Genomic DNA, 27,973 nt, shown 5'->3' with positions numbered 1-27,973 from the left:
GGAGCCAGTCTGGTGGTGTCTGTATTACTTTTCCAAGCATCTAGAGGAAGTTCAGGAAATTAATCAAGTTGTTTTCAGTTATTTCCAGAGCAAATCCAGGCAGGTGGGCAGTAGAGTGGGGGTTTCATTTTTATTTATCTGTAGAACCTTCCCTGCTTTTGAACCTCAAACATGCCTTCTGCACATCATCATTATTTACATTTATATCCCACTTTTTTTCCTCTTTCAAGGAAGCCAAGGCAGCTTACATGGTCCTTTTCCTCTCCTTTTTTATCCTCACAACAACTCTGTGAGGTAGCTTAGGCTGAGAGTTAGTGAGGTACATGGCCAAGTTGGGACTGGAAAGCAGATCTCCACACAGTCCCACTCCAACACTCTGACCACTACACCACAATGGCACCACACTATGGGTCCTTCCCCACTATTACTATAAACTAAGATTACCGATTTAGGAAGCCACCCTATGTACCATGCTTGAAGAAGGGGCAGAGACTGCATGATCAGGAGCTGTCCCAAAGCTTTGAGACACCTACCCTTCTACAGTTCGCCTAAACAGATTACTCAGCATTTTTCAAAAGCAGTGCCAGATCCTTCTTTCTGGGTAGGTATTTGATGACCAGGCATCAGTAATTAATCATTTTGCTTTGCTTCTTCGAAGTATTTCCTGTGCATTATCATCTCAGTCATCTTTACACAACAGGTGTGTAAAGTAGGCCAGTGCTGTTATTCTCATACAGTTTACCTAAGGCCACCCAGTGTGATTCAAGACAGGTTCATTAGGTAAAATTGGAATGAGGCATTTCATTCACACTCCCAGTACTAGACACTTTTTTAAAAAATGCATTTATTATGCTGTTGCAATATTATTTTACATTTATTTAAAGTGGTTTCTACTTCTTCCTGGGCACACACCAATGGAATTATTATTATTATTGCAATTATTATTATTATTGCTATTATTATTACTGCAATTATTATTGTTGTTGTTGTAATATTATCTTACATTTATTTAAAGTGGTTTCTACTTCTTCCTGGGCACACACCAATGGAATTAAGCTAGACTTCCTTTGCTAGCTCAGAACTAAAACATCAAACAGCATAGGCCTTGGTAATTCAACTTCTCCAATGACATTGTCTTCAAGAACCTGGCTTGAAGCCCTGAAACGGAAATTACTTACTTGCGTTAATTCTCATCAAGGGAAGAAAAAAAATTCTGTCCTTGAATGAGATTTAAAACAAGGACATCATGGCCATAGATTTTAACTGAAAGGATGATGGCTTTTTATGAAGACAACACTTCATATGAAGTAGAAGCAGCAAAGATGTACTTAAACAGGATAAATCAAGACATGCATATTGGCCGCATGAAAGCCTGAATGGCACAAGTCCTCACATTTTATTGAGATGTGGCTGTGCATCCTGGTTTTGGAAAGTGGGATGAATATATGAGGACCACCCCATGGACCACACAGTGCCCATCTTCAGCCCAAATGCCCCTCCCCCAACTCCTATTTATAGAATGGGGGGGGGGAATTGTGCAGTGCTGTGTAGGAATGGCCAGGGGCAAGTAATGGAAGGGGATGTACTGTTCCATGTACATCCCATGTATATTCCATGTTATTGTAGTTCTACATCATGTACTTTCTGGAATTCCCTGTCAGGAAACACATTCATTCCTCCGTCTGTCCAATCAACAACCATCAATCAACAGTGTAAGCTCTGTGAAGCCCACACTGCTAGCAATGGATGAATTAGTTTATGTCCAATCTGTGCCACTTTTGCACGTGTTCACTCATAAATCTATTTTGTGTTAACAAGCCCATCCATTTCTACGTTGCTCTGCATTTAAAAACCCCACACACAAAATTCTCTTTAAATACACATTTTAAGTATTTTTAAACAACTTTCTATCAAAATATGCATTTTCAAACACTCATGTATAGACTTTTTTTTTGAGCTGAGAACTGTGTCAGAACACTTGGAAAGAGCAAAAGCAATTCCATAACTATGTTCCAATCCATGTTAGTCCAGGAGGTGTGGTTCAGGTCAGCCCATATTCAATTTTCAAATAGGGATGGCAGAGAATTCCGCCACGGATCACAGTGAGGCCGAATGCCAGTGCATTCGGCCCCCCGAAATCTGTTGCGGAACGGCCTGCCACCCCCCCACCCGCAGATCCCCCCCGGGACGAGACGTACCTGGGGCGGATCTTCTGGACAGCGGCGGCTTTGGTGGAGGCGGCTGGTCTTCCGACCGGCTGCCACCACCGCCATTTGCAGTTGTTGTTTTTTACAGAGACGTGATAGGCTACGTAAAAACTTACATAGCCTATCACGTCTCTGTAAAAAAAAAAAAAAAGGCATATGCAAATGGCGGTGGCTACGCTATTTGCGTTCCCCTTATTTTCGCCGTCTTAGACTACATAAATATTTATGTAGACTAAGACAGCCCAAACTAAGGAACGCAAATGGCGGCGGCCATAGCCGCCGCCATTTGTGTATGCGGTTTTGTTTTGTTTTTTTTCCCAGAGCCCTCCGTGGCCGGAAATCTGGCTCCGGATGGCTTTGGCCTGGCTGGGCCTGGCCGGCTGCTCTGCAGAGCTGCCGCGGAGCACAGCCGGCCGCGGAGGATTCCGGGGGGGAGGAATGGATCGCCTCCCCGCACGGCGAGGATTCCGGGGGGAGGGATGGAACGCCTCCCCCCCCACCATCAACATAATCCGCGAAAGGTAAGTGACTTTCGTACATCCCTATTTTCAAAGACTGGATTCCTCAAGTATCCCTATTTATTGCTAAGAGATGCCAACTTTTTCATAGAACTTAAACCTCCAGGAGGAGGTTCAGACTTTCCCAGCTGCTGGATTTGTCTCAAGAACAGAGTGTCCCTAGGAATAACAGCATTGGCCATCCCTGATGTTCATCTAAAGAGCAGGAGAGAAGAACTTCAAGTCCAGGTGCCATAGCAAGCCTGCAATAGGTCTCAATAGTCCCTCTAGGGGTCCCCAGAAGTCTGCGTCCCTTTTCTCCCAACCACTGATGGTATAGCATTTCCCAGCTTTTCCCCATTCTAAAAGGTTGGAATGCCTCACCTAAGGATTAGTTATAGGCAGTAGGAGCTTTCAGCTAAAATATGCTGGTATCTTTGGATTTGCCCCTTTGAATTTGGCCCCACCCCTTTTGTTTTCATCCCCACCCACCACTGGAATGTGGTCCCTGAGAGTGTCTCTGAAATGGAATTTGGCCCTCAGGCTGAAAGAGGTTCTGCATCCTTGCTATGGAGGAAGTTAATATAGCTCTGTAGAATCACAACCATCTTTAGAATTTATGAATGATCCTGTAGATTACACCAAAGGTCAATGCAGGCCAGCATCCTGCTTCCCAGGATGGCAAACTGGTTGCCTCCACCCTGTCCACAACCTAGGCTTGAAGATAATAGCCCTGTGCTGCTGTTGCTCCTTCCAGCAACTGGCATTCAGAGGCATATGACTTTTGAAAATGGACAATTCAATTAACTGTCATACCTGGTAGGTATTGATAGACCTCTCCTCTATGAATTTGACTAATACCCTTTTAAATCTGTCTAAACTAGTGGCCACCTCAGCAGTGATCTCCATAAATTATGTGTCATGAAAATAAATACGATCTTTTGACAGCCCTGAATCAACTTCCAATCAATTGCAAGTTAGCTTACTTCTTTTTCAGCAGCCTTCCCCAATCTGGTGCCCCCCAGACGTTTGGGACTTCAACTCCCATCAAGCCCTGCAAGCATCGTCAGTGGTCAGGAATGCTGGGACTTGTGGTCCAAAACGTCTAGAGGTTGGGGAAGGCTGCTTTAACTTACCTCAGCACCTCCTGGGCGTTCTGCAGGGTGGGTGTGCTGCTCAGTTTTGCATCTTTGTTTTTTTAAAAATATAAGATGGCAATGGCACAAAACGTTTCCCTACTCTTTCCAGACACAGCCTCTGTCCAGACGATCAGATAAGGACCGAATATACTCTTTGTTGATGACACAGTGAGAAACTCAAATGACACACACACGGAATCCATGAAGTAGCCAAGCCAACCTGGAAAGCTTTTGCAGACAAGAGTATTTTGGTGATGACGGAAAGCTGACAAGCAGCTTTCCTATTCTATCTAGACAAGAGAATATTAACAGTTCAGCAAACTGTAACAACGGTGCACAGAGGGTGGACTCAAAGCCCTTCTGGGCCACAGGGAAGACTTAAGTAAGGCTCAAGGAAATTCTGGTAATTCCCAGCTAGGGGTCTTCAACACTTTCTCAGCTTTTAATTATAAAGTCTGTACCTTCTTTGTCATATAAGGAGCCCCTGGGACCATTAATAAAAAGTCTTCTCTAGCCATCTGCCTGTAAAATCCATTTTCCACAGAACACTTAGGGCCAAACTACACGTGACCTTAAATGTGCCTTGGTATCTAACATCCAGGCTTTTAAAAATTACATAAGTTAGGGAAGCCGGCTGATAATGAACCATTTCCAGGGGGTAGCAGTGCTAGTCTCCTGCAGCAAAAACAACGAAGGTAAACACACCAAGAAACTGCAGAACATACAGCTTTTACGTAGCCCCAGAGCGACTGTGGAACTATGTTCAGTCACACTGGGTAAGATCCCCCTCCCCCGTAAAGGGGATCTTAATAATGGACTAGGTGCGGCACTAATTAAACAAAATTGGAAATGTACCTTTATAAGCAGATGGTATAAAGAACATCTACTAAGGCAAAAGAGATGGTATGATTTGGAGGTTAAAGGAAAGTGTCTGTAATGAGGTATCATGAATAAGATTGCAGGGGCAATTCCATAGCTCGCTCGCTCGCTCGCTCTATCTATCTATCTATCTGAGGTTATGTGAGGAAGCCCATAATGGTGATGCCTTGAAGACATCCCCTATAATCCAAGAGTTATTCCTTCTGCTACTCCAGTGAACAAAAAAAGGTAAAAAAGGTGTCCCCAACCAGTCGTGTCCGACTCTAGGGTGCGGTGCTCATCCCCGTTTCTAAGCCGAAGAGCCAGCGCTGTCCGAAGACGCTTCCGTGGTCATGTGGCCGGCATGACTGAACACCGAGGTGCACGGAACGCTGTTACCTTTCCCGCCAAGGCGGTACCTATTTATCTACTTGCAATTTCTTGCTTTCGAACTGCTAGGTTGGCAGAAGCTGGGACTGAAGACGGGAGCTCACTCCGTCATGCGGCACTCGGGTCTCAAACTGCTGACCTGCTGACCTTCCAGTCTGCAGTTCAGCGTCTTAACCACTAAGCCACCACGGCCCATCCCAGTGAACAAACCTATCTTCAATAACTAGGAGAGCTAACTTATGGTCCCTGGGTAAGTGTCCCAGGGACCACAGGATGGCTCGGAAAACCCCTTCAGAAGTCAGAGACAGTGCTTTGACCTTGTAAGGGGGAGTCAGCGATCTGACACACACACACACACCCCTGGTAGCATTAGGAGAACTGCGCCGGCTGCCTTTCTGAGGTCAGAAAGGCCCATCTCGTGAAAATATAGAAGATCAGTGGATGGGGAGGCAAAGGTCACCTCCACCGCCCCTCCCACCCTCCCGGCTTCAGCCCAACAGGTCATGGGAATCTTGGAAGCCTCTGAGTTCGGGGGCTTCCAAGTAGTGAGAGTGCAGTCCATAGGATTGCATGGTAAAGCTGCAATGCTATATATACTTCCTTGGAAGTGAATCTCCATTAAACTCAATGGGGCTGATTTATTTATTTATTTATTTATTTACTGCATTTTTATCCCATTTTTCAGACAATTATTGTCTCCCAAGGTGGCTCACATCAGTAAAAAAAACAAACACCCCAAAACAAACAGAGAGAGAGAGAGAGAGAAACAGCCAGCCATCAGGCTTACAACATAAAAAGACGGGACACACAAGGGAAGGGGAGTGGAGGAAAAAGGAAGAGGGGGTAGATCCATTTTTTAAGGCCAGTACAAGTTGGTGAGCTATAATCTGTTCTGAGTAGACATATATAGGATTGCATTATAAGTACCGACCTGTAACTACCCCCATCCATTTAGGGAAAAAAATGCAGTATCTTTTTTCTGTCTCAGACTTAGCTGTTTCTTGCTCTCTGATTTACGTATTCAAGCTTTACCCCCGAGGCAGCAGTTTTATGGATGTAGGGAGGGAGAGAAAATCATGGAGGGTGAACAAGCTTAGTGAAATACATTTCGAGGCCATGACAAAGCTGGTTAATCAAGGATAAATAAGTCATTGATATTAGCTAGGGGATGTTGCTGTGCAGACTTGTGAACAATCAAGGTTTGCATTAACAAAAATATGAAAAGGAAAAGAAAAACAGCCTGTGTCAGCTGAAAGTGTTTGAGAAAGACAATATCTGGCTTGCAGCTATAAATTTTGAATTGGTGAAGCAGAGAGTGAAAGAATGATCTACAGTAGTGTTGAGGGTCGCAGGTTGCGTTTACCAGAAGAATCCAGGTTGCATTGCCACATCACTTTGGCCTAGAATATGACCTTGACATCCTTGACCGGGGTTGATGAATGGGTGGTCTGCAAGTGCAGTGAAGGTATTCTCATTGATAGGCAATTCCCTTGTCTCTTATCATAGAATTATAGGTTGTAACATGTAAGGAAACAGGAGGCCATCTGGTCCTGCGTGTCACACCATCCCAGATTAATCCACTCCCCTTATTTTGAGTGTCTTGTCTTGCTTAGATTCTAAGCTTGCGGATATGGGTGGCAGTGGGGCTGTTCACACGTCACACTAACCCAAGGTGGGTGACAAGCTATGCAGAGGAGGTTGTTTGGCAAACAACCTACTGTGTTCCCGTCAGACGATCTGACAAACAAGCTACACAGCGTAGTTTATTTCTCCCCCTTTGCCCCTCCTCCTCCTGTAGTCCTCCTGCTTGGCCCAGGTGGAATACCAGCTTCCTTTGTGGTGGAAACCATATCCCGCCATCCATCCCACTGCTGCTAGATCAGCAGCCTGTCTCTGATTAGTCCACTTCACACTAGGGACGTCTTCTTCTGCCTCTGCCAGCTCCCCCCCTTCTCAGCCCAGTGTCGACCCCTTTCTCAGCCCAGTCTGCCCTGTACCCCGCCACCCACCTTGTATTGCCCCAATTTCCAATCATGATATCCAAGCCCTTGCCAGGTCCCCGTTCTCCACCTGTTTGCTTCCTTTCCTTTCCCCTCCATACTCGCTCCTACCCAGTGCTAATTCCTTATCCGCTGCCCCGATTTCCAAGCCCAGTTTCCACGCCTTTGTGTTGTAGTGGTTAGAGCATCTTTTTCCAACCAGGTTCCCTCCAGATGTTTTAGACTACAACTCCCAGCATTCCTGACTATTGGCCACACTGTCAGGGGCTGATGGAAGCTGAAGTCCAAAACATCTGGAGGGTATCAGGTTGAGGAAGGCTGGCTGAGAGTGTTGGGCTGCGGCTGAGAGACTCAGGTTCAAGTCCCTGATAAGTTATGAAGTTCACTGGGTAAATTGATACAAATCTGACATTAGAAACGGAAATATTCTGAAACCAGTGGCAGGTCACTTCAGCCTCCCAGGACACTCTATCACTGAGCTTAAAGTGACCACTGTGGGGCAAGGGAACTTCAAAGGGTGATTAGAGTCAGAGACTGCTGAGTTAACATTCATCAACAGATTTAATTCTATTGCCAGAGGCTTGAATCAGGATAATGGATTTTTATCGCACTACATGTGCAAATTGATTTACCTAGTTCCAGGATGTTTGTGTGCGCTGTGAATTACCACTGCAACACCTGTGCTGTGAAGGATCTAGGGATGGCCGTGAATTTCTCCACAAATCTCAGGGAGGCCGAATGCCAACGCATTCGGCCCCCCAAAATTGTTGGTGAAATTATCCGCCCCCCTGCCCCCCCCCCGGGATGGGACTTACCTCATGCAAATGTAGGGGTGGACGAAAGTCACTTACCTGTCGTCGAAGGCCGTTCGCGGTGGGGGGGAGGCGCTTCGCTGGTCCCCCCGCGAAGTTCAGGCCGGGGGGGGAGGCTTCCCGCCTCGCCTGGCCGAAATTCAGGCCGGGGGGGAGGCTTCCCGCCTCGCCCGGCCGAAATTCAGGCCGGGGAGGAGGCGCCTCGCCTCGCCCGGCCGCGAACGCGAAAGTAAAAAAAAAAAAACGCCCCCTGATAGGCTACGTGACGATTCACGTAGCCTATCACGGCTAGATCTGGAAAGTCAGCCGTGATAGGCTACGTCAATCGTCACGTAGCCTATCACGGGTGACTTTTTTTAATAAAAAAAAGCGCGTACGCGAATGGCGGCCCCCATAGGGAGCCGCCATTCGCGTTCCTTATTTAGTCGCTGTAGTCTAGGTAAATGTTTACGTAGACTACGGCGAAAATAAGGGCAACGCTATTTGCGTTGCCCTTATTTTCGCCGTAGTCTACGTAAACATTTACCTAGACTACAGCGACTAAATAAGGAACGCGAATGGCAGCTCCCTATGGGGGCCACCATTATCCGTACACACTTTTTTTTCTTTTTTTTTTAAGTCACCCGTGATAGGCTACGTGACGATTCACGTAGCCTATCACGGCTGACTTTGCAAATCTAGCCGTGATAGGCTACGTGAATCGTCACGTAGCCTATCAGGGGGCGTTTTATTTTTCCCCCCCTTTCATTGCAATGGCAGCGGCGGCAGCCGGTCAAAAGACCGGCTGCCGCTCCCACCTCGCTCGAACACCCACCGAACCGCCGGCCGGACCAGCCACCGGGAGGGACATTCGCCAAAGGTAAGTCCCGTCCCGGGGGGGGCGGGGGGTGCAGAGGATTTCTCCACGAAACTTGTTCGGGGGGCCGAACACGGCGCTCGGCCCCCCGAAGTTTCAGGGAGAAATTCTCCGCCATCGCTATGCAAATGTCCGTCTCGGCCGCGGATCCCGACAGCGGTTCGGCGGGGGCGGGGGCCGGTCTTCTGACCGGCTGCCGCCGCCACCATTACAAAATAAAGTAAAAAAAAAAAACACCCGTGATAGGCTACGTAACGATTAACGTAACCTATCATGGCTAGATTTCCAAAGTCAGCCATGATAGGCTACATTAATCGTTACGTAGCCTATCACGGGTGTTGTTGTTGTTTTTTCCCATTCACTTTTTATTTCGCGGCCGGGGAGATGGGGCGCTTCTCCCCGGCCTGAATTTCAGCCGGGCGAGACGGGGCGCCTCCCCCCCGGCCTGAATTTCGGCCGGGCGAGGTAGGGCGCCTCCCCCCCCGGCCTGAACTTCGGGGGGAGAACCGAAGCGCCTCCCCCCCACCGCGAAGCACACTGCGGGACCAGGTAAGTGACTTTCATACATCATTAGAAGGATCACTGTTAACAATGTGATTGTTACCGTCGGTTCTTTCTGCATATTTCCCTATGACCTCGCAGTTTTCAATTCCACCCCCCCACCCCCACCCCACATCCCATATGTACTTTATATAAACATGAAATTCTCCATAATATCCTGCACATCTGATGAAGTGGGCTATAGTCCACAGGAGTTTATGACAGAATAAATTCTTGTTAGTCTTGTAAGTTGCCTGATCCCTCAGAAAGCCACTCATCATCATATGGGTTAGGGTGGCCATATGGGCTAGGGTGGCCAAAGGGGAAAAGAGTATAGGATGCCCTACCCCTTTTAATAATTGTCTAGAAGAGAGAATTACAGCAGGTTGCATTTATGAGCGCAATCCATTGTCACAATAGCTTTGGCTCTGCGTGGCAAGCTACGCCCACTGAAATTCCCATTTCTACACAGCTCTTAAAAGATGTAAATGTCTTACCCTCTTTTGCATCTAGCCATCCCAAACTGTCAAAAATCTGACATGAATTCCAGCTAGCAACTGAGAATCTCCAGCAATCATGTCAAGAAAGATATTTGTGCTAAAAAGTTGCATCTATTTGTTTCTGAGCAAAATGTAAAGTGCTGGTTCTTACCTTTAAGGCCTTAGATGGTCTAGGTCCAAGGCACCTTAGGGAGCACCTTCTCCCCTACATCCCAGTCCGCCACCTAAGGTCCTCTGAGGGCTCTCTGCTGCGACTGCCTAACGTGAGACTGGCAGCCATGCGCAAGAAGGCCTTTTTCTTTGCCACCCCTCAGCTGCGGAAATGACATGATGGTTGAAATGCGCCTGCTGACCTATTTGAAGGTTTTTAAGCAGGCATAAAAGACGCCGTTATTCTGGCAGGGCTTCCATTTTGAGAACTCTTGTTCCTTTTGCTGAGTCTTGTATAGTGTTTTTAAGCTGTGTTGTTTTTATCGTTGGATATTTGGTTGAATTGTTTTTAAGTTTGTATTCCACCGAGAGCATTTGTATATAGGTGGGTTATAAAAACAATAAATACATAAATTAATCTCTGAGTCTCATTTCTAATATGTCAGGCATCTATTCTGACTGGCAGTGAATCTCAGGAGAGGCCTTTCCTAGGCCTGTTACCCAAATACTGTTTTTTAAGTGGAAATGCCAAGGACGAAACATGGGATCTTAAATGTGGAAAGCGTGTGTTCCAGTGCTCTTTGCTTCTGTCCTCTTCATTTTAACTTTCAAAGGATCCCGTTTCATGAACTCTGCTCTGCCATAACCCATGCATCAACTATTATAACAATAAAACAAAGCCAAGAAAAACAAAAGCCCACTCAAATATGAAATATCTGTGTATCTGTCCTGTTGGGGATTGGGGCTTGCAAGGGAAGAGTTGAATCGAATTGAGAAGATTCAGGCTGAAGTAAATCAGTCCAGTCGAGTAAGTCAGGGAGAAGTCGATCAAGTTACGACAAGATAGGTCACAGTAGTTCAAGTTAGAGTATGTCAGGCTCAGTCAAGTAAGGCGAGCTAAGGGAAATCAAGGCATGACAAGCCAGGTCGAGAGAAGCAACAGGGCAGGTTCCAGTGAACCTGCAATCAGGACACTGGATTGCTCTGCTAGCTGAGCTGTAGAAACATGCTGCTTCAGTGAGAGACTAGAATCCTCTGAAGACTTAAAATGGGTGACTAGGTTTGACCTTCAAGTAACTCCACCCTCTTGGAAGATCTGTCTGTAATCCTTAAAGGGACGGTGGTGGTTGATGCTCCTGCATGGCAATGGAGCAAGAGAAGCACCGGTGAGTGTGAGGACGACGAGAGAGTCACTTCCTCAAGACAGGAGGATTGGGGGGGGGGGGCGGTGTCAAGACCCATCCCTGAGTAGAGTGGCCTGTGATTCATCCAAATCTGAATCCTCCTTGGAGCAATGCTGGGATCTGGATGCAGGGGACATGACAATGTGCTACAGTGGATGACATGTCTCCCATATTGGCTTGACTCTTCCCACTGAAAGCCAATCAAAACCGTAACATCTTACAAAGTATCTTGAGAAGTCTTCCATCTCCAACTCTGGTGACCTTGGAGGGGTTTGAGCACTGTGGGGTAACCAGGAGGACTACTTTCTGTGTACCTTGGGTGTTCAAGCTTGTTACACATGAAACATCATCAAAAGGGGGCCCTCGGTTAATCTTTACATTCCAGTAGGACGAGGAGGAGGAGGCCTCTGAAGGCCACTTAAAATGTGACAATAAGCCAAGAGAATAGAAACGTCACTTATGCTTCCTTTTGCCTGTCCCAGCAGGGAGATACACAAGCTTTCTTCATTGCGGTAGTTCGTACTACCTCTCGGTGGAGGGGAAATACAAGACTGGTGTTAGACAGGAACTGAGGAGAGCATGAAGTGCAAATAAACCAGCACATTTCCTACTTCTCTGGTTTTTATCACATTGAAAAAATAGCTCCAGGGTAGATAGCGCAATGATCAATGTGTCATGATTAGTTTATTATACTAATTCCATTTATTTAGAAGAGTGTTAACAGGAAAAGGGATTTACCTTCTTAAGACAGCACTGAGATAAGCACATTGTTGGTTCAGTTCCAGGGTCACAATTAAAAATTGGCAGTGAATTGCAGGCTCCTTCAGGGAAGTACAAAAGGGGCATGTGGACCAGGCTCTGCCTTTGCCCCAGAACCCATTCCCCTATATCGTTCCTTTACATGGATTTTAGTGTGAAATTTCTACCCTGCCTCCCAATCAACACCTAGGCTCGTGTGACTTACAAATGAACACACGGGAAAACTGCAATACAAAATGGTAAACATGTAATGACATGTAACACAACGCCCGAAACGAAAACTTACAACAGGCAATTATAAAATAATTTTCAGTTCTCAAATGCAGCATTAGCAATAATCTGCCAGCATGAAAGCCTTCCTAAAAGGCAGGGATTTTTAACAGTTTCCTAAAAGTTCCCAACAATGCAAGGCGCAAGCTGGCTTCTCCAAGGAAGGAATTTCACAGAGAGTCAGGAATTGGATCTTCCTTCCCCTTCACGATCAACGCCACAAAGAGACAAAGCTTCAGGCTAGTAAGACTTTATTTTGTTAGAGATGAGCCTTTCTACAAATGCAGATTCAAGGAAGCTCTCAGACTGCCTCAGGCCCTAAACGACTAATCTGCGATCTCTAATCAGGGAAGACAAACTGGAGGGTAGTGAAGCTGCCAACCGTTTGCCTGTGAACCTCACAGCCAACCGTGCTTCGCAGTGATGCCCCTCCCACAAGGCGGCTCCCTCCTACGTTGACTTCTAAGACCGGCTATGCTGGCAGAGCACCTAAGCCCTGTCCCTAACTTTTCCCACTTTGCTTTGCAATGCACCCTAGTGTCCCTCTTCCTCCTCGGAAACTTGATTTCTTATGGTGGAGTGAGGGGCAGTGATTCACCCTGGGCCATCTGTTTGTCAAGGCCTTCGGAGGAATCTCTCCCAGCGTGTTGGGGCTCTAGGGAAGGTACCCCCACCCCTAGGCTCTGATCTAGCTGTTCCAACTTTGATTCAGAATCAAGCTGTCAGACATCTCAAGGGGCTTGGACTCATTCCTGACACAGAGAGGGCCATGCAATGTACGAGGCAAACCAACAATACATTCTTTTTCCACAAGCTCCATTGCAATGAATGGGAGATGAACAGGGGCACATTAAAAGCAAGTTATTAAGAATATGAGGAGAGAATTGCTGGATCAGATAAAGTGTCCACTATGACCAGACAGATATTACCTTCAAGCAATAGCCCTCCCACTTACTTTGGACGTGAGCAACTTGTGTTCCGATATTCACTGGTTCTGAATATGTGATTTCCATTTAACTATCATAGGTACTGTTCTTAACAAGTAGGATCTGCAACAAAATGTTACAGTATTAAGTGTTCTTGTTCAGGGTTGCAATCAGCCCTTCTCCAGAGTACTCCATTCCATTCTCCTTCCCACCCAGCTTTTCTGGGTGTGTATGTTTCCCCACCAACAGCAGTCCAAATTCCGTAGCCACTGATAATGTAGAGTTTGGAAAGGAACAGAAAGGAGCAACTAAAATGATGAAGTGGCTAAAGCAACTCCCCTCCTGTTTAACTTAAAGCACTGTTTAACTTAGAGGAAAGGTGAGTAAGGGGAAGTATGGCAGAGGTGTACAGAATTATGCATGGCGTGGAGAAAGTGGATAGGGAGGCATTTTCCCCCCTCTCTCATAATACTAGAACCCAATGGGGTCATCCCATGAAGCTGATTGGTGAGAGATTCAGGACAGATAAAATGAAGTACTTCTTCACACTGTGCAAACTTGAACTATGGAATCTGCTCCAAGATGTAGAGATGGACATCTTTTTCGATGGCTTTAAAAGGGGATTAGACAAATTCATAGATGATAAGGCTATCAATGGCTACTAGTCCTAATGGCTATATGCTACCTCCTGTAGCAGAGGCAGTATGCCTATTTACCCCAGTTGTTGGGGAACATGGGCAGGAGGGTGCTGTTGCACTCATGTCCTGCTTGTGGGTTTCCCATGGGAAGCTGGTTGGACACTGTGTGAACAGAATGCTAGACTAGATTGACCTGTGGTCTGATACAGCTAGGGATGTCAGAGAAATCCGCTGCGGATTCAAATGAGGCTGGATTCTTTGGAATCCAGCCTCAGGAATCCACAGCGGATTGGGCCCACTTACCTCTGCTCCAGGAGGACTGGAGGCAGAATGGCACTTGGCTGCTTCTTGCCAGCCAGAGCCGTTCGCCTCCTCCCTGTCCCTGCCGATTGCCATGTCTTAAAAAAAAAAAAAATGGCGATCAGGAGGATGTGCCCATAGACTTATACGCAAATAGAGTCATGAATCTTGCATATAAGTCTATGTGTCCATAGGCTTATACGCAAGATTCACAGCTCTATTTTCTGTATAAGTCTATGGGCACGTGCATAGCAGGATGTATCCATAGACTTATACGCAAAATAGAGCCGTGAATCCTGAGTATAAGACTATGGACACACAGATTTATATGCAAGATTCATGAATCTATGGGCATATCCTCCCGATTGCCATTTTTTTAAAAAAAATAAAAATAAAAGACATGGCAATTGGCAGGGACAGGGAAGAGGCGAACAGCTCTGGCTGGCAGGAGGGAAGGTAAGCGCCCTCAAGCCAGTTCTCCCCCCCTGCCCGGAATCCAAATGGAGCAGAACTGCTCTGGAGGATTCCGGGGGGGGGGGGGAGAAACGGATCACCTCCCCCCCCCACGGATTCCCCACCGGAACAGATGGTGGGAAATCCGTACACCCCTAGATACAGCATGGCTCTTCCTATGTTCTTAATGATAAGTACTCATTGGGCTGTTTTGGTTCTTTAGTTTAGTTTTGTTTGTTTGTTTTCCTTGAGTGGGAGGTACATCTGCTAACCATGGGGTTCCCACAAGCCTGCTGATAGGTGGTGCCATAGATGGAATACTGTTGTGCATAAATGGAGCCATTTTGGCTACATAATGATTCACTCTCAAGGACTGATTAGTCCCTTCTTCCCAAGAAGACCCCTGGCCATAGAGCTCTAGTTGTCCCTCTGGGTCTACTGCCATCTTCGCTTTTGAGACCAAGGGGTGAAGGGCGAGAATTGGAAGCCAAAGCAGGTCTTAGATTGTGACTGAAGGGGTTATCAAATGGGCCAGACAAGATGGCCATAAGACAAGGCAAGTCAGGTTAGGGATGCTGGAGAAATTCAAGAGGGACTAAAATGAGCTCAGATTTCTAAGAATCCAACCTCCAGAATCCGCTGCGGAGCAACCCCCTGAGGCCACGCAGAGTCCATGGACTTATGGTTGATTTTTTTTACTTTCCCGAGATTTACGCATATAAAGTCGTGGGAAAATATGTAAGTTTCTGCTGAGGAAATGTTGAATGGAATGGGGGACAATGCGGTAAATATTACGTACTAAGGTAAATTATGTAAATACTTAGATAATTGTGCATTTTTCCACACAAGAGGAAAAAAAATATTCACATCCATCTGTGGGCGGACAACAGAACAAAAGGCACCTGACAATCCGCAAAACACAGACGGAGCGGATTTCACACAGTCCGTATACCCCTACATCAGGTTGCCTTGGACTACAGCAGGTTCTTCCTGTTGCTAATTGTACTGGATTTCTCCACAGGATCCCACTTCTCTTCCTCTACGGTCTCCCCAGTGTCTCGGTTGGATGGAATCCTGACACTGGGCTTTTGTAACTGTAGTTTCTCCCTTCCCCACCTCTATGGCATCCATCGGTTACAATATCAACACAGTAGTACAACTTCCCCTATCCTGGTACCGTCCAGATGTAATGGACTGTAATAGAAATTATGAGAGCTGCAGCCCAACATCTGGAGGGCACAAGGCTGAGGAAAGCTGCAGTAGTGTAACAAAGCAGAACTGGCCATTGTTAACCCCAAAAATACCATCATAACCACAGAAAACAGCAATGCTCTGAATAATTTTTGGCACAGCTACATTCTGAGGAATGGGAGCCGCCATAGGGAGCCGCCATTCACATTCCTTATTTAGTCGCTGTATTTATTTAGTCACACTTATTTAGTCACACTACAGCGACCAATCTGAAAGACTGCAGGCAAAAGGAGAAGGGGACAGCAGAGGATGAGATGGCTAGATAGTATCACCGATGCAATGAATATGAACTTGAGCATACTCCGGGAGACAGCGGGGGACAGGAAGGCCTGGCGTGCTATGGTCCATGGGGTCACGAAGAGTCGGACACGACTGAACGACTGAACAACAACAAACCAAGTTTTACACCAGAAAACATGGTGGGATCCCTGTACTACTGGAGCACAAGAAAGGATACAAGACATGGCATGTACTATGCTGCCCCTCCTCCACAATCCAGATTCACATGGATCCCTCAAATAGTGTGACTGCACTGATGGGTAGGGGTGCACGAAAGCCACTTACCTGGTCTCGCAGCTTGCTTTGCGGTGGGGGGGAGGCGCTTCGCTGCTCCCCCTGAAGTTCAGGCTGGGGAGGGAGGCTTCCCGCCTCGCCCAGCCAAAATTCAGGCCGGGGAGGAGGCGCCTCGCCTCGCCCGGCCGCGAAATACAAAGTTTAAAAAAAAAAAAAAACGCCCCCATGATAGCCTACGTGACAATTAACGTAGCATATCATGGCTAGATCTGCAAAGTCAGCCGTGATAGGCTACGTTAATCGTCACGTAGCCTATCACGGGTGACTTTAAAAAAAAAAAAAAGCGCATACAGGTAATGGCGGCCCCCATAGGGAGCCGCCATTCACGTTCCTTATTTGGTCGCTGTAGTCTACGTAAATCTTTACGTAGACTACAGCGACCAAATAAGGAAAGTGAATGGCGGCTCCCTATGGGGGCCGCCATTAGCTGTATGCGCTTTTTTTTTTTTTTAAAGTCACCCGTGATAGGCTACGTGACGATTTACGTAGCCTATCACGGCTGACTTTGCAAATCTAGCCATGATAGGCTACGTTAATCGTCACGTAGCCTATCACGGGGGCGTATTTTTTTTTTTTACTTTTATTGGAATGGCGGCGGCGGCAGCCGGTCGAAAGACCGGCTGCCGCCTCTGCCCCTGTCGAAGACCTGACGAACCGCCGCCGGGACCCGCCGCCGGGAGGGACATTCGGGAAAGGTAAGTCCCGTCGCGGGGGGCGGGGCGGTGCGGAGAATTTCTCCCCGAAACTACTTCGGGGGGCCGAACACGTTGGCACTCGGCCCCCCGAAGTTTTGGGGAGAAATTCTCCCCCATCCCTACTGATGGGGGGAAAAAAGTGATGAGGAAAAAAATGATTATCTGCCTCTGTCCTTAGCGGTACTCCCTTCAGATCTCTACTTCAGCCTTTGCTTACCTGTTCTAATGTGAAGACTGAGTCTAAAGAGGCATTGCACACCAATTAAAACATTTCTTGAGCATCCAAATCTGACAAAATTCATCACTTTGATGAATTTTGGCCACTGATAGCCTCATCCTCGATGAATTTTCTAGTCGCCTTCCACATGCATCCAATGGAGTCCCCATCATCACACCTGGTGGAAGTGAATTCCATAGTTTAATCATGCACTGTGTGGAGAAGTACTTCCTCTTGTCTGTTCTGAATCTCCCACCGTTCAACTTCATTGGATGAGCCCAAGGTCGAGGATTATGAGAGAGGGAGAAAAAAATGATCTATATCCATTTACTCCACACCATGCATAATTTTATAAACCTCTACCATGTGTCCTCTTACAACCAAACTAAATTTTAGATTGAAGACATAGCTCTCAGCTAACAGACACAGGGAGGAGAGGCTTAACACTTCCCATGATTTTACCAGTAATCCCTTCCCACACACCCACACACATGACTATGGGTTTTTGAAAAAAAGAAAGCCTTGATTGGTGACAATGAAGTATTTTTCTAAGCCCTGTAACCATACAGGGGGCAGCACGGGGAGGTGGGGAGGGGGTTATACCAGTACAGTTGTGGCTGGAGAGGAAAGTGTTAAACCTCTCCTCCCCACATGGGAGATCCCAATAAAAACTGGAACCCCAACAATACAGGATAAATATATAACCTTTAGCTCATTTTCTGTAAACTCAAAAGCCCCAAACATTGTTAAGCTATCCTTGGTTGCCCTGTTTTGCACCATTTCCAGCTCTTCATGACCTACATATTATAGTGTGTGCAACTTTTTTTTCCAGAGTCTAAATTCTAGAAAATATTGCTTAAATAAAACCAATCTACTTTCCAACCATCAGTGGTTTTCAAACAGAGAACTCTTTAAACGGCTTTGTCATCCAAAGCTAAATCTTTGGACCATGTGGTTGCTAACAGTGCTGACTTTAGACAATTCAAGTGTCAAGGCTGCAGCTCAAAGAGAGTTTTAAATGTTTTCACCGCTTTTTTTTATAAACCAGACCCCAGAGTGTATACAGCACTGTCTGGCTTTCATAATCAGCTTGGAATCCTGATGTCTGATTAAACAGCTTGAATTAGCCAAAACAGAGACTTTTCATCTTGTGCTTTAATACCAAATAGAAAAATTACAGGTCTCTGGAGAACAAAATGCATTATCTCCTTCAACCACAGCAATCCCATGAACCACAACTATATTTAAATACTGTTCTTCGGGCTGGATTAACCATTGTGCTGCGTACACAGTAGGTATCCAACGAAATGAGGGGCCCTGCTATGATGTAATTATTTGAGAGCTGGTGTGTTAGTTCCCTGTTTCTTTAAAACTTTCTTCAGCAGAGAACATGCAGGCCTTTTTTGATCACAAAAGAAAATGTGGTGGTTATATTGGGGGTATTTATCATGGCATTAGCTTGCTGAGCTGTATACTGTGTCGTCACAAGGAAGCCACAGAGGGACCTTATATGATTTGGATTAGCCAATCTTCCTCAACAAGGTACCCTCCAGATATTTTAGCAATGGCTCCCATCATTCTTGACATTTTTTTTTCCAGAACCTTGGCAGGTTGGACTTTATGGGAGTTGTAGCAGAAAACATCTGGAGGACACCAGGTTGGGAAAGGCTGGAAGCCTGTTTGTTCAGCTGACTCTTGCCCAGCTGCCAGCTCAAACGAATGCAAGTAGAAGCCCTCCCAGACCTCTCTGCTCGATGCAGGGAAGTTCTGCACTGAAGAAGTGAGAACAGGAACACTGGATGTGGGGCTCATGCCTCCATGCCCCTTATACAATGTTGACGTACCCTGTTCAGGCATAATGCCTGAACAGGGTATATCAATGTGTATAAAGGGCATGGGTAGGCTGGGAACCTATTGGCTGGGAAGCTATTGTATAATAGGCCTCAGACTATAGCCCTGTTCAGGCATAATGCCTGAATAGGGTATATCAACATGTATAAAGGGCATGGGAAGGTTGGGAACCTATTGGTTGGGAACATATTGTGTAATAGGCTAAAGACTATAGCCCTGTTCAGGCAAAATGCCTGAACAGAATATATCAATGTGTATCAGGGGCACGGGAAGGTTGGGACCCTATTGGTTGGTAACGTATTATGTAATAGGCCTCGGGCTAGAGTCTGAGGCCTATTACATAATACAGTCCCAACCTTTTGGGGTCAATGCGTATGTTTGAAATGTTGAGAGACTGTCATGGGTGCTCTCACAAAGTGGTTGACATGGCGGGGGGGCTGGGCTTGCCCATTCATAAAATGCCTGCCTGGTGGGCATGGCTGGTCACAAAGCACTCATTTTTCAACAGACAAACTGGGGAGACCAAAAGAAAAGTAACATGCCCAAGAAAAAGTTGTGCTTGTTTTGGCACAAGGTGAAGACCTTTTTATCTCCCAGGCATTTTAGGTTTTAGTTTGCTTTTACCTGGTACTGTATTTTAAATTTCTTGCTGCTAGCTTCTGTCTGATTATTTTATTTTCAAAAGTTTTAAACTTTTATATTGTGTTTTATCTGTATTTTATTGTTTTGTATTTTGTTGTTTTAATTGTTGTGAACTGCCCAGAGAGCTTCGGCTATTGGGTGGTATAAAAATGTAATTAATTAATTAATTAATTAATTAATGAGAGAGAGAGAGAGAGAGAGAAAGAAGCAGAGGGGTCTGATCTCCAAAACACAGAACCACTCTTTTGAACCCAAATAAAGATGACACTGGAGGGCAGCCCTTCACAGTATGCCAGCCTCACAATTAAAATACTAATAGTAATTTTAAAAAATCTTTAAAAATATAACAAAAATCACGTGGTGCAGGGAGCCAGATGGACACCAAGAGAGATGTCCACAAGCACAACCAGAGCTGGCCCAAGACATTATGCTGCCTGAGGAGAAGAACAAGATGGCACCCCTCCCCGAAAACCAAGTGGATTGGCAAATTAATCTGTCTTCAACACTGATGATGGGACAGTGTCCTCCACTGCACCTCAAGGCAGCAGGCTAATTCTGTGTCCAGAGCAGGCCACATGGTGCACAGCTTTCTCCTCCAACACCTTGTAGTCACTTCCCAGCATCTTCCGCCTGAGGCAATTGCCTCACTCTTCCTAATGGTAGGGCCAGCCCTGGACACTACATTGGAGACCCCAGGGACAGGCCACTTTGGCAAAGGGGCATTTAACAGCCAATCCACAAGTGCAACAGAATCAAATGTACACTTTTCCCTATAGGAGGCTAAGAGAAAATCAGAATAATGCAGGGAATAGTTTGGGCTAGCCGAAATCCCGCCCTCCCCACCCCCACCATAGGGCATTAAAACATTCAATTCTGTCATCCCTCAGTCTCAAGGGGTACTGTTTAGGATAAGCTGATTTACATTATTCTGCTGCACATGGAGATTGGCCCATGTGGCTTAGTGGTTAAGATGCTGAACTGCAGACTGGAAGGTCGGCAGGTCAGCAGTTCGAGACCCGAGTGCTGCGTGACGGAGTGAGCTCCCGTCTTCAGTCCCAGCTTCTGCCAACCTAGCAGTTCGAAAGCAAGAAATTGCAAGTAGATAAATAGGTACCGCCTCGGCGGGAAAGGTAACAGTGTTCCGTGCACCTCGGTGTTCAGTCATGCCGGCTACACAGCCACGGAAGTGTCTTCGGACAGCGCTGGCTCTTCGGCTTAGAAACGGGGATGAGCACCGCACCCTAGAGTCGGACACGACTGGTTGGGGACACCTTTACACCTTTTTATGCCAAGAAATACCATCCTGATTGATGGAACTGATAGAAATATGTAATGAATACAATATCCGACCTGATGCAACCCATGATTTTTCCTGAGAGCCTCAAGGAACACTACCAATTTTCCTGGTGGTTCCCAATCCTGCAGCTTCAGATTTCCACCTTGTCAATGCATGCTTTCACTTACTTGATATAAGACAAAGCATGGATAAGAAAGAAGGTAGTGAGTTCATGCCCTCCATTCCCTCATCATCTCAGGGCAAAGCTTAATGCAAAGGCAGCTCTTAATGAAATTTCTTAAAAATGCAAAGTAATGCTTTCTAATTTCCTCATTTCATCTAATGTCACAGCTGCCCCATTAATGCCAGCAGCTATTAGATACTTAAACAACCAGCTTGTTGAGCTGCAATTTTATCGTACAGTTATATCCCTCCACCCTGCCCTGCCCTGATTTTGATAATGTTCCATCATGGCAATGAGGGGGCAATTTAAATCTCTGAAACCCATCAGACCCTTAATCATCTCTGGAAAATGAGTACATTTAATGCCTTTTGCATAATAAAAAAAAACCCACCTGAAACAAGCATGAAGTTCAGACATCTAGCTTGTTTCTATACTAAGCTTATTTTGCCAATAATTAATGCTGCTCCTGAATTGCCACATTTCTATTATTTGATTTTTAAAAAGCTCCATCAAAGAAAATGTTAAGAACAATACACACAAACAAAGGCAATATTTGCTCCATCCATCCTTCAGACTGTTTTTGCATTCCTAATTTTGCTTTATTGGACTTCATGTTTTTGGTGGGGTCAAGAGTGCACTGACTGTCTACCACAGTGACCTGTATAATTTACGGTTATCACCACATAATACACAGGCAGTAATGGAGTCACAGATAGGCCACCATTTGCTTTTCACTGAGAACAGAGCAACAACAAAGTAAAGCATGCAGTTTTGTGTCTCCAGTGGGGCAGATATCACTGAGCAACAAACTCTTTTTCACTCCTCAGGTAAATATATACAGACAGACACATTTGATTTCATTTATACCGGGGTCCTTAAAGACAAATGGAAACAAAATACATTCAATGCCTAAACTTTAAGACCCAGCACCTACATTTTAAAGGTCTGATCCAGCAAGAAAAATGTGCACACAGAAGTAGTTTCTGTGCATGGATTATCCCTGTGTGCCAGGAACTATGCACACAGGCCGGAAAGAGATGCATATCTGCTTGGCAAAAGGTGATTATAACTGAGCAAGCCAATGCAGCTCCCGTTTGCATTATGCAGTATGGACAGCACTGTAGATATCCATCCCCTTGCAAGATGGATAGAAATGCACATTGGCTCAGACTGAGCACACTTCTATTTATTTAGAGTATGTCCAAGATGTTCGTGAGACTTTTATTTTGTCTTGTAGCTACACTTTGAAAAGAATACAAAGAACAACTTACCAGTTTCTTCATCTATGTTAAACCGTCCAAGTCCACTGCCATCCCGGATGGAGTACTGGATCTCACCATCCCTGCCGGTATCATCATCCCTAGCATTCACTTGCAAAACACTTGTTCCAATGCGTGAGTTTTCCTTTACAGATCCAATGACTGCAAAGTCAGAAAAATAAGGGGTGTAGAGATTTTCGTTCACATCCACAACTTCGACTTCCACGAAGGAAACTGAGGACAGTGAAACCGGACGCCCTTTATCCTTTGCTCGTACCGTTAGGTTGTAGAACTGTTGCTTCTCGTAGTCAAGTTCTTTGCTTAGGCGGATAGCACCACTGGCTTTGTCTATTTCAAATCTCCCATTATAATCATTCACCAAAGAATAACGTACTTGTCCTCCAAGACCTAGATCCGGGTCTTGAGTTTCAAGCCAAGCAATGACAGTACCAACAGGTAGATCTTCCAAGACCTTCACGCTATAGCTAGGTGGTATGAAAGCTGGAGAACAATCGTTGACATCATCCAAAAAAACCTTCAGAGGAACAACAGAAAACTGCTGGTGCTCATTCTCTGCTCTGTCTCTCGCCTCTATCTTTAATGTATAGTTTGCCTTTGATTCTCTGTCTAAATGATCAACTATGTATATTATTCCTGTGGAGCCATTGATAGCAAACTGCTGTGTGTCTGTCAATATGGAGTAAGTCACTTCCCCATTTGGCCCTAAATCTCTGTCTCTGGCCTCTACCTGGATAATCTCCACACCAATACTTGTACTTTCCAAGATATTAACCGAGTAACTTTCCTGCAAAAATACAGGCCTGTTATCATTTGCATCCTCAATAGTTATGGTGAGTAATCTCCATGTGGCTTTCTGGGGGCTGCCTAAGTCATAAATGGTAATATTTAGGAGATATAGCTCTATTTTCTCACGGTCCATGGGCATAAGGACCTTAAGCAGCCCTGTCTCCATTTCAAGATTAAAGCAGCTGTCTATATTGCCATCTGATATGGTATAGAGCACCTTCCCATTAAAGCCAGAATCAGCATCATACGCTTTGATCCGAAATATAGTAGCACCAACAGGAAGGTCCTCTCTGACTGATACATCAGTAGGAAATGATTTATCAAAATGCGGGGCCTGCCTGTTCACAGAATAGAAATCCAGGAAGCCATCTTCTGAATGTAATTTTACATTGGCTTTTGCCTTTTTTAGCAACTTCTCTGCCAGCCTCTGAGCAACCCTAGTTTCTCTGCAGCTAAAGGTCTTGGAAGACACTTTTCCATGAACCACGGAAATGTTGACAAACATGGAGTCGGCAAAATTCTCCCCATCTGTTGCCGTTATTCTAAGTCCAAAATTATTGTTCTTGATTCCACCGCTAGACAGGGACTTTTTAAGTTGTAGAACTCCTGAGTCTGGATTCAGGTAGAAAAACCCCAGTTCGTTACCTGACATTATTTTGTATTTCACAAGCTCCAATTCATCTATATCTATAGCGGAAACGGCTGTGATGTGCCCACCAACAGGGAAGTCAGATGAAATCACGCCCTGACAAGCCACCTTTTCAAACAATGGCTTGTTATCATTTATGTTGCCGATGTATATTGTGACATTAACCTCGCTCTCATGGCGGTAAGGTGAGCCCCAGTCTGAAGCCCTAACAATAAACCTGTAGCTCTCTGGGGAGGACTCAAAATCCAATTCTTCGGATGTGCTAACAACCCCAGTAAATTGGTTGATGGAAAAGGGGAGTGAATTTAGACTAGCAATGCTGTATGTGATATAGCCATTTTCTCCCCGGTCCTTATCAAAGGCAGAAACTGACAAAATGCTAGTCTCCACAGGGACACTTTCATTTACATAGGAGCTGTATGAAGGCTGTGTGAACTCTGGAATGTGGTCGTTAGCATCTTCTATCCTGACAGTAACGTGTACTTTTAAATCCCCTTCTTTGTTCATTACTTCTAAATCGTAAAATTCCTTGTCAACAATTTTTAAAGGGTGTGCAGTGGTGATTAGACCTGTCCTAGGATTAATCTTAAAATAGGAAGCATCCTCACTCGGAGATAATTTATATTCTTCTCCCTGGGTTTCTGAGGTTAGCTTAACCAGAGCAACAAGTACTCCAGGAGGAGAGAATTCACTAATGGCTACATCGTATGTTTCCTTTTCAAACTTTACAGGGTTGCTTTCTCTCTTGGGGCTGGTGATATGGGCCAGTTTCACTGCTGAAAACTTTTGAGGAGACCCCTTGTCTTTTGCTTGGAGAGTAAGATTGAAACCATATGGAAAACTGCCCCAATCAATAGGCTTTTTCTGTCTGATTTTGTACTCATTCATCCATCTACCCTCCTTAGCCAACTGGAACTGTTCCAAGGGATCTCCAGCAACAATAGAAAGTGATTCAATCTCACCATTGGCACCTTCATCTAGATCATCAACATTAATAATAGCATATGTTGGCTCCTTGTCCAATGGGAATGGAACATGGGTTACCACACTGATAGTTGGGGCATGTTCATTGATGCGTTCAATATGTATGTAAAGTTTGGCAGTGCTGCTTACTCCATTGTTACCATACAGCTTCATCCCACGGTCCACAGCCAGAACCTCAAGGTCATACCGGTTTTTCTCATCATAGTTTAACCGGCCACTTAAGGAGATAACCCCACTAGTTGGATGGACAGAAAAGAGGTCAACTTTATTTTTAAAGTAATAATAGAATTCACCATTGGAGCCAATATCAGCATCTGTTGCTGTGACTTGTGCAATACTAGTCCTTAATGGAGTGCTTTCTGCTATTGTTACAGAGTAGGTGGTGGGTGAAAATAAAGGCCGTAAATCATTCATGTCTAAAACTTGTATGTTCACTTTTGTCCATGCTTCCAAGTCTTCCCCACGGACAGAACCTTTTATTATCAATAAATAGTTGTCCTGGATTTCTCGATTCAATATGGCAGAATTCCCACCTTTAGTTCTTATCCTAAGGAAACAGAAATCAGCTATTACAACTTCCTCTGCTTTGAAAAAACCTTCATCATCGCCAGACACTATCCTGTATTTGATATCCCAAGAGAAGTCTTCCATGGTGATGCCCATTCTATTTTGACTGTTAAGATAGGTCCGTGCCGCAGAATTCTCATACACTGTGGCGTTGTACATGGAATGTGTGAAGTGGAAGCCAAGTGGTATTGTCCCTTGAAGGCCATGGCAGATATTGGCCAAAAGTTGAACGAGCAGGAAGACGAGGCCAGATGCAGGGACCAAAGGACCTGACCAATGGCCCATATTTATCTCCATCACATCATTCTTTCATCCTAAAAGACAAAAAATGACTATTGTTTATTGGGACACACAATAATCTGTGCAATGCAATCATTTAACCATGCTTTGCACATTACATATATAAAAACACGCCCCAGGATTCGATCACATTCTCCAAATATTCCAAGCTGATAACAGTCAATCAGCCATAAATTTCAGCCTGTAGGGTGCTTTACAAAAATCACCCTTACTTTTGCAGTCCCAGGCAGACAACAAAACCAGATTTGAGTCTGCGCCAAACATGGGCTCTGTTCAGCTAAGTAGGTAACCACTTGTTTAGGCTTGCTCTAGCATTTGACCAAGTCCTTTGGGTGGGACTCTACAGGTATGGGCTATCTGCAAATGGGCTGTAACGGGACAACATTTAGGAGAGGGGTGGGAATCTTCCCCAGTCAGTGGGGGTCATCAGGAGGATGGGTCAGGTTTGACCCTCGCCCCAAGTGTGCCCTGTATTTACTCTCTCTCTCTCTCTCTCTGAATGCCTGCCATTCACACCTATGGGGACAAGTAAACATTAGGACGACATTGTGGTAGTGCCCAAACTTGCCCAATAACCTTGCCACTGGTTCTCCTGGCCTCCGGGAACAAAGAGCCAAGGATGGAAGTGCAATGTAGCCATGTATGCAGAGGACATACTGCAGCCCCAGAGGTTCCCACAATATAAGTGCAGGGAAGGCATCAGCAACCACCACCATCCTCAGGCAGCCACAGAGGGCTGACGCCTGCTACAGATTGGGTCCACCCTTCCGCACGTACATATTTTTTCCAGCAGGCAGCTATAAGCTGCCTACCATTTTAAATTACCTGCAAGCCACTTCAGTGACAGTACATCAGGGCACTGTTACACTGGCCATCATAATGGCTGAGATTTTTCTAGGAATGTTATTGGAAAAGATTACTGTTTTGTAAGATCAATAGGCAATGGCTCTTTTTGGATATTCAGAGACAATGAACACACCAGTGGGTGATGGAAAGACATATATTTATCTAAAATAGGCTAATAAAGCAGGAAAATAAAACAATACAGAATAATGACATCAAAAAGAAATTGCAAAACAAGATTAATATGCTTACGCCCCTCCAGCTACTGGGAGTCCCTTAGAGTAGTGGGTGTAGCCTCAGAATCAGCCCAGTTGGTGCATAGCACTTGCACAATTAGTGTAGCGAGACTCTGAATTGGGAGCATCCTAGGGAATCATATAGTATCCCCCTGATCCCTCCCATTCTGGACATAGTCTCATGACTTCATACATTGGGGGGTGGGGCACTGGCCCTAAAATGGACAGGCTGGCAGCCCAACACAGGTAGCTCTCATCTCTTCTCTCTCAGCTAAGGATGGCTGTCACAGGAAAATCCTGTTTGCTTTTGGCTCAACAAATCCGCACAGCACCCCTGACTCAGCAAGCATTTGTGAGCCAAGCAGCAAGTCAGTTCTTGAAACGCAGACACTTTCCCACCTTTCAAAAAAATCTGCGAGTTGTGATTTGCGCAAAATTGCGGGTCTCAATATTTATGGAAACCGTGATTTGTGCAAGATCATGGCCATAAATAGTGCGATTTGCACAAAACTGCAGGCGTAAATGACCATTTAAGCTTGCAATTTTTCACAAACTGCGCTATTTACGGCCATGATTCTGCACAAATCACAATTTCTGTAAATATTCATACCTTCGATTTTGTGCAAATCATGATTTGCACAAATAAAAAACCCAGAAAACGGAGAGCTTGCCCAGCTCGATAGGCACTGAACCTGGCCAGCTCAAGAATCTTTGAGCCAGAGTCCAGGGGGGCTGAGCTGGCAAAAACTCACCGAGCTGTACCCCCCAACTGGGTTCCTCTGATATCCCTACTCTTTGCTGGCCTTGAGACTGCACCAGAAGACCTTATCTACCAGTCTTGAGCAGAACCAGCATAGCTACCTACCGCTATCAGCTCAACAAACAGGCACAACAGCACCACTGACTCCTCAAAATACAATGGTCTTCCACATTTCCACTACAATGGCATGTCTTAAACTCTTTGCCTGAATAAATCCTCCCTTTTGGGGGATGTACAAAAAGTCACTTACTTTTTCGAAGGGTGACATTCGTGGTGGGGGGGAGGCGCTCCATACCTCCCCCCGAAATCCTACCCCAGCTGGCTCCACTCCAGGTAGGCTCCGTTTCGCGGGGCTTTCGCGGGGTGGTGGGGCGGGTTGCTCCGTTCTGCCACAGATTCT

General features: G+C 45.5%; 1 protein-coding gene across 1 annotated transcript in view; it reads right to left on the bottom strand.

Annotated features, from left to right (window-relative positions):
• Positions 1–27,973, bottom strand: part of LOC146349390 (protocadherin Fat 3-like) — a 376,964-nt gene that overhangs the window by 147,140 nt on the left and 201,851 nt on the right. The window contains exon 3 of the mRNA XM_084842565.1: positions 22,440–25,748. Within this exon, the coding sequence (XP_084698691.1) occupies positions 22,440–25,731 (3,292 nt within the window). The 5' untranslated portion in view covers positions 25,732–25,748. The remainder of the gene's footprint in view (positions 1–22,439; positions 25,749–27,973) is intronic.

This window comes from Heloderma suspectum, chromosome 3 (genome assembly GCF_057233095.1).
Source record: "Heloderma suspectum isolate Gila_16-S chromosome 3, 16-S_ref, whole genome shotgun sequence".
NCBI classification, from domain to species: domain Eukaryota; kingdom Metazoa; phylum Chordata; class Lepidosauria; order Squamata; family Helodermatidae; genus Heloderma; species Heloderma suspectum.
Note: the sequence above shows the minus strand (reverse complement) of the source record. Positions and strands in the feature narration are given on the sequence as shown.